This window comes from Cyprinus carpio, chromosome B8 (assembly GCF_018340385.1).
Source record: "Cyprinus carpio isolate SPL01 chromosome B8, ASM1834038v1, whole genome shotgun sequence".
NCBI lineage: Eukaryota > Metazoa > Chordata > Actinopteri > Cypriniformes > Cyprinidae > Cyprinus > Cyprinus carpio.
In genome coordinates, this window is record NC_056604.1 from 24,378,062 (window position 1) to 24,389,734 (window position 11,673).

General features: G+C 37.2%; 1 protein-coding gene across 1 annotated transcript; it reads right to left on the reverse strand.

Annotated features, from left to right (window-relative positions):
• Positions 1-10,333, reverse strand: LOC109057911 (leucine-rich repeat LGI family member 3-like). The gene is made up of 9 exons (XM_042730202.1): positions 9,832-10,333; positions 8,638-8,709; positions 7,015-7,086; positions 4,461-4,532; positions 4,114-4,185; positions 3,600-3,769; positions 1,693-1,857; positions 1,261-1,351; positions 1-1,012 (listed from the first exon to the last, which is right to left on the reverse strand). Exons 1-9 carry the CDS (start codon positions 10,041-10,043, stop codon positions 283-285), a joined length of 1,656 nt encoding a protein of 551 aa, XP_042586136.1. The 5' UTR covers positions 10,044-10,333; the 3' UTR covers positions 1-282.
• Positions 10,334-11,673: the final 1,340 nt, after the last annotated feature.

Sequence of the window (11,673 nt, forward strand, 5' to 3'; positions counted from 1 at the left end):
TAAATACACACAGTACACACACATATATTATGTAAAAAATACTTTTATTATGGATACGATTAATCGGAATTAATCATTTGACAGCACTAATTTAGGCTATTTAAAGACCCAAAAATGGGTAATCAGTTTAAAGTTTTAACATGTTTATTGGTTTGATAGCTTACACAGTAACTTGTGTATGAGTATTTAGCAATGACAGAATCAATTCATGTGTGAATGCAGATGTGGAAATGTTTTGCACTTCTTGGCATTTACGCACTTAGACAAAACCTCTCCAACTGCCTATTTGGCACTGAGATCCACCACTAGATGCTGGTAGGCCATGGTCTTTCCTTTAAAACTGGCCGCTAACAGAATATCCTTATTGTCAACAGAGACCAGGCTGAAGCCTCGAGGTGCGAGCATGTTGAGTTCCTGGAAGGGCTGGAATCTTTGAGTGAGGTCATCCCACAGATAGATCCGAGAGAACGAATAATCGCTGCCCAGCAGAAGGTACTGCCTCACTCCGACGCTGAACGGATACACGGCCATCGAGCCCCGTGATGGCAGGGTTTGAATCTCTACGAAGTGCTGGTTGTCCCAGCGCAGGATCTTCGAGTCTCCTATGAAGCGGGTGAGGCAAAGATACAGCACTTTTCGAACCCAGAAGTGCTTCACCATCTGCACGTCGCCTGAATCGGTGATCTGAGAGTGGTAGGCAAACTGGTGTTGGCTGCGGTTCCACTGATACACCACCGGGGGCTGCGAGGCGCTAGAGAGTATGAGTCGAGGTTTGCCGTCCACCTCTAGGAAGTCGATGTGAGTGTCTCTGTGCCAGGGATGGAGGGACTGGTGTGAGTAAAAGCCGTTACTGTTCCAGCGGTACAGGCTGGTGGATCCGGCTTTAGAGCTGTCAACTACTGCAAAATACCAGTCTCCTTCAATCTGGAAAGTCTCGATGAAGTTGGGTTTACGGACACGGGTGGTGTCGATGTCTTGGATTTTGACGAAACGCAATGGACCTTCCTCCCATCTGACAACAACAACAGGATGTCGTAATGATGTCATGATGATGATAATAAGCACATGTAAACAGATACTAAATCAACCTCTGGGTATTGATATATTTGACCAAATTAAAGGTGCATTCAGTAGTTTGGTGCTAATTTATTTTTAAAACTTATTAAGGGTTACTTCTGATAATACACAAAGTATATCTGCACAATATCTGAGCCTCCACAGTAGAGTCTTAAAAAAGTAGTGCACATAGACTAAACATACTTGTAGATGTGGGATCCTCCAAAGAGCTGAGCCACAACCATGTAGAGAGTGTTGTTGATAACCACAGGTTTACAATACACAGCAGAACGAGCTGGAATACACAGACATTAGTATTTGTAACTGAATGTAACTACATTTTAAACATGTAACACAGATGAATCTTGATGCATTTCGAGTAATGATTTAATACTCTAGAGCAGGGGTTTCCAACATCTGCAATATTCAGAGCCTTCCCTTGTGAAATTAAGTGTTTGAAAAGATTACATTCAGTTGTCATTGTTGCGAAACATAGGATTTATGAAAAAGGTTAGAAAACCACTGCTTCAGAGAACACCTCCATAGTTAATTTTAAATGGAAATGTCTATTTTTATTGGTTTTAATAAATCAAGTAATAAAAAAGTCCACTTACAGATTTGTAGTTTTTCACTTACATGTGATGTTGTAATGTGTCTTGAAAAGCATGTCCACGTGGTCCCAAATGAACACAGTGCAGATTCCAGTGTTGGGCTGAGAGAAAACTGCGTACTGGTCATCATTAAACTCGTATGACTCCACAGACAGGGACTGGAATGAGTATGTCTCATATACCGCAAAATCTGGATTAACAGAACATTTCATATCAGAGCCAGTGTATATTGTGTATATTTTAAAGGGGTGAAATGAAATGGAGAATCAAAAGGTTCTTGATATGTGCACATATAAGACTTTAATCTGAAATAAAAACAAACGTGCAAGTTTCAGAACTCAAAACTAACTCTCCAGTTTAAATATGAATTATGCATTTCTACCCATCTAAAACAGCAGGATTTGAAATGGGGAGAATTGTGACATCACAATAACCTGCGTCATCGCCGTATGTAATCAAGGAGGCGTGTTCTGAACAACTCATCTCTGATCATCAATCACAAGATGTCGAGTGAAACTATCAAACTCAGATGTTGTTCTGTCAGTGGATGTAAAGAAACTGCACATCCAAAAACCTTGCATAGCCTTCCTAAAGATCTGAGCATTAGAAATGCATTTTTAATCTTGCAGTGTAATTGCAATAAACATCAAACCAGCGTGTAACACTATTAATACTCAAGGATATCGTTGTTTGAGTGTTACTAATAAAATTAGTGAATAGCCAGATCAGAAATATTTGCTTAAGTTGAATATTTTTATTATAGTTTATGTTGCTGTTGTGCTGTTTCAATTTCTACTGCCTCAGGATCTGATTCAGACTCAAACATATATGGCTCTGATTGATGAATAAAATGTGTCAGAATAATACATTTTTGTTGGTCATAGAGCTTATCTTCAATGGTTTTTTATCAAGGGAACCAAAGTGATGCTAACGTCTGGGTTGGCCTACAACTGGAGTTTGGGATTAAAAGAGGATGCCCACATATGTTTGGTAATATTGTTTCCATGTTTTACAGATTTCAACTGAATTTCAGCCACCAGTCTCAAATAACATGTGATAAAGGGATACTCCATCACAAAATGAAAATTTTGTCCTTAATCACTTACCCTCATGTCGTTCCAAAGCCGTTAAAGCTTCATTCGACTTAGGAACACAATTTAAGATATTTTGGATGAAAACCGGGAGGCTTGTGACTGTCCCATAGACTGCCAAATAAATAACAGTTTCAAGGTCCATAAAAGTATGAAATACATCGTCAGAATACTCCATCTGCCATCAGTGGTTCAACCGTAACACTATGAAGCGACGAGAATACTTTTTGTACGCAAATAAAACAAAAATTTCAACTTTATTCAACAATTCATCTCCTCTGTGTCACTCCACATCAGCAAAGTGCCATTTTGGAGAATCTGAGCTGTACGCAGGCAGCGTACACTATACTGTGTCAGCCACGACACAAGGATGCACTGTTTTCTTTTAAATCAAAGTGTAAATATATGTAGAAAACATATCCTGTGTCGTGGCTGACACAGTATAGTGTACGCTGCCTGCGTACAGCTCAGATTCTCCAAAATGGCACTTTGCTGATGTGGAGTGACACAGAGGAGATGAATTGTTGAATAAAGTTGAAATTTTTGTTTTATTTGCGTACAAAAAGTATTCTCGTCGCTTCATAGCATTACGGTTGAACCACTGATGGCAGATGGACTATTCTGATGATGCTTTTCATACTTTTATGGACCTTGACAGTGTATTTTATTTGGCAGTCTATGGGACAGCCACAAGCCTCCCGGTTTTCATCCAAAATATCTTAAATTGTGTTCCAAAGACGACCTAAGCTTTTATGGGTTTGGAACGACATGGAGGTAAGTGATTAATGACAACATTTTCATTTTGGGATGGAGTATTCCTTTAAGGTCTGAACTGGCTCACCTGCGCTGATGCAGTTGAAGTCACGTGGTGTAAGGTCATGGATGCGTCGACCCTGGAACTCAAAAGGACTGGCGCAGTATATGGCGGGAATTGAGGTGTTGGTCTTCTCCATCCAGTCAACCAGCCATTTGATCTTACAGTCACAACGGAACGAGTTCCCTCGCAGGTCTCTGCATTGGAGAGAGAAATAAAAAGGTACAAAAGAGTTTAAAAAAAAACAGGAATTTTCCCATGTTGACTCTGATTTTTAAGTTGTTTTCATTCTGGGATCCATGGATAATTTTAAAGGTTTTTTTTTATTTCGTTTTGTTAAGAAATATATTGAATTTTTATATCTAAATAAGTGGATTTAGCTTCAGTACAGTCAATTCAAAATAAAGGTAATCATTTTATTTTGGAAACATTTTTACTGTATAAAACAATGCTTTTTCACATATAGCATAAATGGGTCTGTATACATGAAAAGAAAAAGCTCAGTGCCTCACAGAGGAATATTTGGGAATCTGGTACATACAGGTCAGTGAGGATGTCCAGGTGTTTGAAGAGATCTCTGGGAAGAACCTGCAGGTTGTTGTTGGACAGAGACCTGACATGAAGAAAATTCAAACCAGAGAGACACAACATGACTTATTTATCCTTCCATTCTTTATTCCAATCTATAAGGTATAATAACTAACACATTACAGTGTGATTTACTCTGAGTATCGAAGACTGGACCATATAAAAATGTTGACTGAACTCTTTTTGAGCTATAAAATTAGCACTTTTAAATGCATATACATGGATTTATTCGATTATTAACATTATTTTTGAATCAATTCACTGAAAATTTATTACATCATAGGTAGATGCAGTACATACAGATGTGTGAGAGACTTCAGTCCTCTGAATGTGTGCTTTGAAAGGGCTTGGACGTCGTTGTTTTCAATAAATCTGTAAAGAAGACAAAAGATAATACAGTAGGGGAATTAAATGAGCCATTTAAGTCATATACATGAATTAAACCAAAAACTAATTTGTCAGACAGCTACAAAATTAAATATTTGTAAATATGATATTTGCAGGTGGAATCATTAAAATGATTTAGGTGTGAGAGAGAAGATAGAAGATAGAAGACAGGGATATTAATCAAATGGTATATTTTCTCCCCCTATATTTACTGTAATAAACAGTAAGGATGCAAAGGCACGCTGCCTGTTCCCTGATGGATTCATGAGTCACGGCGTTCAGAAGACCTGCCTCCGTCTACAAACCTTGCCGCATTTGCTTTGTTAAAGCTTTTAGCTTAATGACACTGAGGTTGTGGGCGTTTTCATTAATGCTAAAAGCTTTCTGTAATAGCAAGTCCTCTACCCCCCCCCCCCCCCCTGCATTCACTCTCTTTCTGCAGTCATTGAGCTGCCAATGCTAACTGAATCTTAAAAAGGACTCACTGCATGAAGATGAGAGACACAGACATGCACACACAAGTCTCGCTCAAAGACGCTTTTTAACACCTGTAGAAACATATTAATATTCCAATTCATCTCAATGGCTTTCAAAAGGGATTTCATTTAAAGGGATATTCCACCCCCAAATTAAAATTTTGTCATTAATCACTTACCCCCATGTCGTTCCAAACCCGTAAAAACTTTGTTCTTTGGAACACAATTTAAGATATTTTGGATGAAAACCGGGAGGCTTGAGACTGCCCCATAGACTGCCAAGTAAGTTACACTGTCAAGGTCCATAAAAGGTATGAAAGTCATCTTCAGAATACTCCATCTGCCATCAGATGTGCAATCTGGGTTATATGAAGCGACGGGAACACTTTTTGTAAACAAAGAAAACTAAAATAACGACTTTATTCAATAATTTCTTTGTCAACAGTCTCCCCTGTGTCTCTCCATATTACCGTATGCTGCGTCACTTCATAACTTTAGGGTTGAACCACTGATGGCAGATTCTGACTATTCTGACGATGTCTTTCATACTTTTCTGGACCTTGAAGGCCTCTTCCTCTATCTCCTTCTTCCTCTATCTCCTTCTTCTCCTCTTCCTCTACTTGGGCCTCCTCCTCTACCTCCTTCTCCTCTTCCTCTATACCTCCTTCATCTCCTCTTTGAGCTCCCCCTCTCATTCTCACTCTTCTTCTTCTTCTTCTTCAAGCTCCTTCCATTTTTGTTGAAGACAGGTGAACTCACCTGCTGCCTTTTATAGCACACCTGAGTGCTGCGTTTTCAAATTAGCACGTGTGTGCTTCCACACCTGTTGGATGTGATTATCCAATTTGTTCATTAGTGTGGACATTGGCAATCCAGGGCTTTGTAATGACAAGGAAGTAAGCTCACAATCCTTATCTGTGTCTAAGGTGTGAAAATGTGTGTAGAGTTTTACAAATCACTGTGTGTTTGTTTTGCAAAAAGGGTGAAGCAGACATTGTGTGTAATGTTGTGCAAATCTGTGTAGGTGTATTGCTCATTGGAGTAGAACTTTGCAAATTGTGTGGAAATTTTTATTTTAGTGTGTAAACAATCGTAAAAAAAAACTTTAATGACAAAATTTTCATTTTGGGGTGGAGTATCCCTTTAATTTTTCCTTTTTTAAGAGGTGTCACATCTGTTATTAGAAAATGCGGTATTGGGAAAAGTTACTTTTTAAAAGTAATACATTACAATATTGAATTACTCCACTAATTATATCACTTAGTTACTCTTTATGGAAAGTAATGTGTTGCGTTACTTTTGTTACGTTATTTTTTTGTCACATGGGCTAGGCTTGCTTAGTTTATTAACACAAACTCTTTGGTGAATCAATATGAATTTGGCACATCCTCCAACAGGAGGCTCATCTGTTGATTCATCACTCTAAAATGTAAAACCCAAAAGGGTAATCAACTTCTACAACTGACAGTAAAAGGAAAGTAGAAAGAATGAGAGATGGATAGGAAGACTTTGGTGTTGTTGGGAAAGCTATTGTGCCACATTGTTTCATATCAATAAATGTTCTGACGGATAATCATTGCCAATGGCTGTGCAAATGATCTCTGACCTGTTTTAAATATTTAATTTCAAGCTTGATTTTATAAGAAAAAAAAATAGTATAAACCTTACATGTCCTGTTGTGATGACAAACACTTTAAACCACATAGGAGATCCCTCTGGAAGCTCTCTCTTAATTTATATTTCTTTGTAAAACGAAAAGAAGCTGCATATTTTTAGCTCATTCTTTCATTTATGTGAGCAAAAGCCAGTGTCTAAAAAATATCAGAATAAATCACACTTAAAATGCAACAGAAGACATTCTGAAACATCTAATCTGTCCATCTGTTGGGCAAGTGCTCAATCCTCCCACTCATCAAACACTCCTCCTCTATCATTCAGGCCATCCATCCATCCATCCATCCATCAAGCAAGCAACATGGAAACATACTCACAGGTACTGCAGATGTCCAAGACCGGCAAAAGCATTATCAGAAATCAGTGAGAATGTGTTCGAGTTCAACAGCCTGTGCAGAACAAAGAGAAAGAGACAAAGATAAGAGCTTGCACTTTCAATGAGCTGAGCATTTCTCATCCATTTTAGACAGGTTTAGACTTTCTTATGGCCAGTACTGTTTTACTGCTCTAAAGAAGAACATTTATTTTGATGTGTTGACAAACAAACTAAAGCACATGTATAGTACTTGATTATAAATGTATAAATAGCATGTTATTTAATATCGTATTTAAAGATAATATATTTTAAATATACTAAATTACAACTTCATCCTTTCAAATGTGTAATTACAAACTAAATTTACATACACAACATAGAAGTTTCAATAGAAATTACATTAAAGTATTTAGTTTATCATAAAATCTTGTCAGTATTTAGCAGTGCACTTTAACCAAATTTTAAATACTACATAAGTAATTGTGAAATTACACATAAAGAAGTCCTACTTAAGTGGATAAGAAAAGCACACTTGAGTTCTTAATAATAATAATAATAAGTACTCTTTTAAGTATGCTAAAGTGTACTTTTTTTTTTTTTTTTTTTTTTTTTTTTTACAAAAGGCATGCACTTGCAATAATCGTCTGAGACAACACATTGTGTTAAAATGTGACAGGAGTTAAAATATGTTTGAAACTGTGTATTTTAATTAGTGCAATGTCTTACCCTGTACTTCAAATGTAAGTGCTTTACCATAAACATGATTTTCAGATGTTTTCATAAACTGAGGGGAATTATTTTCTGTGGCAATCAACAACATGTCACAATTATTGCCAATTACAGTCATACAACATTTCAAATTGCATGTAATATAAATATTTATGTGCAAAAATCTAAATTGTGTTGTTTAGGAACCGTTTCTAATAGATCAGAAACACTGAAAGGCTGCATTGCCTGAAAGATCACCCAGTAAATCCATTATCACTGCCTTTGGAGTTTATGAATCCACAATAAATTCCTGTGGCTGAAAGCACATCTTGCCTATTGGTCTCAGATATCAGACACACTGCAAAGCACACCGTCTTCATGACATCTGACTGCTATATGCAAATTACTTCAGCAAGGAACAGAATGGATTAGTGTCTGTACACAAACAACACCATATTTTCATACAGAAACATATAGTTTAAATGTTACATCTAAAATTTTATATGTATTATACTAATATATTTTACAATATCTGATATTGCAGGAGATTTTTAATTTGTTTACTGATTCAGTGCCTGAAGAACTGGCATGCTGTCATTGGAAAACAAACTTCTCTCTTGTGTCTTTCACACACACACACACACACACACACACACACACACACACACACACACACACACACACACACACACACACACACACACACACACACACACACACACAATGGGAGGACAGAAACACTGTTGTTGTGTGAGTGTAGGCAGTCTGTAAATAGAGGGTCTGTCACTGATACACATCACACTACACACTGCTCAGACACGCAGCTGACATACACTACAATCCTCACACTTTTTTTTTCACACACAGGCCATAATAAGAAAATGCAGAGGAGGATCATTGTGCATTTGGTACTTACAGGAACTGCAATAGGTGCATGTGGGAAAAAGCTCCTTCAGGAATCTCTGTGAAAGCGGCGTTCACCATAGTCCTGATAGAATAAACCACCATCATAATCATTATCATTATCATCATCATCGACATCACAAATATAGTTGCTGTTACAGTCATCTTAAAGTAAAAACACATGAGTTCAGAAAAATGTCTTCATAGCATCTGAAACTTTCATTTCAAGTGTAGATTTTTTACATTTCATTTACATTTTATAAATTTCTACAAACACACACACACATACACACACACATATAATAGATTTAGGGGTTTTAACTCTAAGTATACCACTAGCATTATGATGAATAATTTAGGAGAAGCACCACTTTTTCCCAATGTTTATATCATTTACATAGTTAAAAGTCATTTTAGTCTAATTCTGAGCAGTTGTGTTTGGCCTTTTTCAGTTGCTCCGCACACTTTAAAGGATCTAAGAAATTAATTATTAGAAAGTAGGACACAGATCTTCCTTCCTTCTTATATTCTCAGTCTGAAAATAAGGGCACCATCAGCGTGCAAAACTCTCTATATTACGCCTTTAATAATACTTTTTTCAGAATATATATGAATAAGCCTGAATGAACCTGGTTACATGAGTCTTTATAAATGAATGACTTGTCTGCAAATAGTATCTAATCAAATACAGTGTAATTGTGTGATAACTTCAGTGAAGTTAATACTGTATATAAAACACAGAGAGAGGAAAAACCTTGAGACAGCTGATGAAATAAATGCTATCTGCGGTTACGTTCTCCCAGAGGATAAGAACCGTGTATGTGGTGAGGTTTCTGTGGTTGAGTCTCTACAGCAGACGTAAGCTGAGCAAAGCCATTGTTCACTAATAATTCCCTTCCACTGCAGCTTCAACAACAAAGGTGAAAAATAAATGTCAGTGACTAACACATATCAGGTTGGAATATGTATGGCAATACAACTACTTTCTAATGTTTTGTTGACCTTTTTTTAGGTTTATGATTGTATTATAATCACATAAACCCTTATGTCACACGTCACTTGACAGGTGACCAGACAATCCATGTTAAGCTGCTGAGAAAATGGTTTATGGCAAGTAATGAGCATTATATGAGCAACTTTCCCCTATTTGAATATAAAGAAAAAATTGAGAGAAGAAATAGTCACACGTGATCTTTCCAGTACTCACAGGGAGATGATTCCTGGCGGGAAACTCTTGGGAATGGTTTTGGTGTCCACGCAGAAGGCACTGTCTTTAGTACAGGAGCAGGTGGCTGGACATCGAGGGGTCTTGGGAGCCCTGCGGCCCACCGCCGTCCCAAACATACAGAAAAGCAGCACACAAACAGACAGCCGCCAATCTGGCCATCGTGGGGTCCATCTGGGCCTTGCTTCCACCATCTTCCACCTTCTCTTCTCCAGCTGGAGTTGTTTCAGTCAAGAAACACTGACGTCTGGATGATCCTGGTTTCTATCCGTACCTATCAAGAAAACTGCAAGAGAAGAAGATCCAGAGAGTGAATTATGCTCAGAAGAGACGGTCACAGAGAGAGTGGGCAGTGACTGGTGTTCCCTGGGTGCATGTATGAGTGTGTGTTTGATTTTCTCAGTATTCTCTGCAGTCTCTCTCTCTCTCTCTCTCTCTGTGCACAGACTGCAGGAGCGTATCAGCCAGCGCTGCTCTGCACACGCTCAGCCTCAGACCAGAATGCAGCAGCGCTGACACTGAATTATTAACAATTGCATGGGCTAACATTTAAACTGCGGCAGGGAACACAGCAGAAAAGGTAGTGGGATGGGGTAAATGTTTTGCATCTAAGGGGTACAGCTGACAAAACAGTTCTGGGCCCACCAACAATAGGCTACACATTTTGGATTTTTGTTCCCTTATCGGACACTTTTATCAGGTCTTGGACTGAGCTTATGGTTTGAATCAGGTGTGTTTAAAATATAACAACATTTACAGTGTTAGAGGGCGGTCATTCTAGACTTTTATGATATTTTATGATGTCAGCTCTTTAGCGCCTTATTTAAAAACATTAATTCAACATAAAACAAATCCAAAATGTAAAAGTATATAATCAACTCCACTTTCCTACAAAAAAAGTGGCTTTAAAGTTTGTGTTTCAGATATGAGGTTGCACTGTGACGTATCAGTCACACGTTTTCACATTAGCTCACACTTGATCTTTGGAATGCAGCGGAAAGCAAAACATCATTGCATGAGCTGGCATTGCTGTCTCCAGCATGTGCATCCATAATATGGATCCCATATGAATGAAGCTGAATGGATTGAAAAGTGCAGTGTGCTAGAGTTTGGACCCACTGTTACAGACACATAGGTTGTTAAAGGGATAGTTCACACAAAAATTAAAATTCTGTCATCATTTAATCACTCTCATGTTATTCCAAACCCATAAGACTGCAGTTCATTTTTGAAACACAATTTAAGATTTTTAAGATTAACATTATGAAAACATGAATAAAGTCCATTCTCCTAAAACGGTTTATAAAGACACTGTGAAATAAAAGGAAAAAAAGTATTTAATACAGCAGTTTTATCAATGGTCGCTTAATGAACATATTTATTTTTAAGTCTTTTATTCACTTATAAACATCAACCGATTTACTTAAGGCCAATCGCGTTCATTAAGTAACTGTTGACAGAATTTCATTTTAGGGGGAACTATTCTTTTAAGAAAAAGAGGCATCACAATCACAATATTCCTATGAATTTTTACTCCTTTGATATGTAACTCATTCTGTACATTTTGTTCTACAGACATGAATGAGACTGCAGTTTATGTGGAGAAGCAGCATCAGACATCACATTTTTAAATCTTATTATTAATTATAAACAAAAAATTATTTTTTTATTTTTAACACACACACACACACAATATCTTAATATAAATATTGTTCATTTAATATAATAATATAATATATTCAAAATGTATTGTCTACTGTAAATATTTAATAGCTATGGCTTTTAGAGAAGAGAAGAGAAGAGAAGAGAAGAGAAGAGAAGAGA

Coding starts and splice junctions, on each gene's coding strand:
- LOC109057911 (XM_042730202.1), bottom strand. CDS start 10,043: ATGGTGGAAGCAAGGCCCAGATGGACCCCACGATGGCCAGATTGGCGG. Junction 7,087..8,637: donor ATGCACCTATTGCAGTTCCT/GTAAGTACCAAA, acceptor TGTTCTGCACAG/GCTGTTGAACTCGAACACAT. Junction 4,533..7,014: donor CTTGGACATCTGCAGTACCT/GTGAGTATGTTT, acceptor TCTTCTTTACAG/ATTTATTGAAAACAACGACG.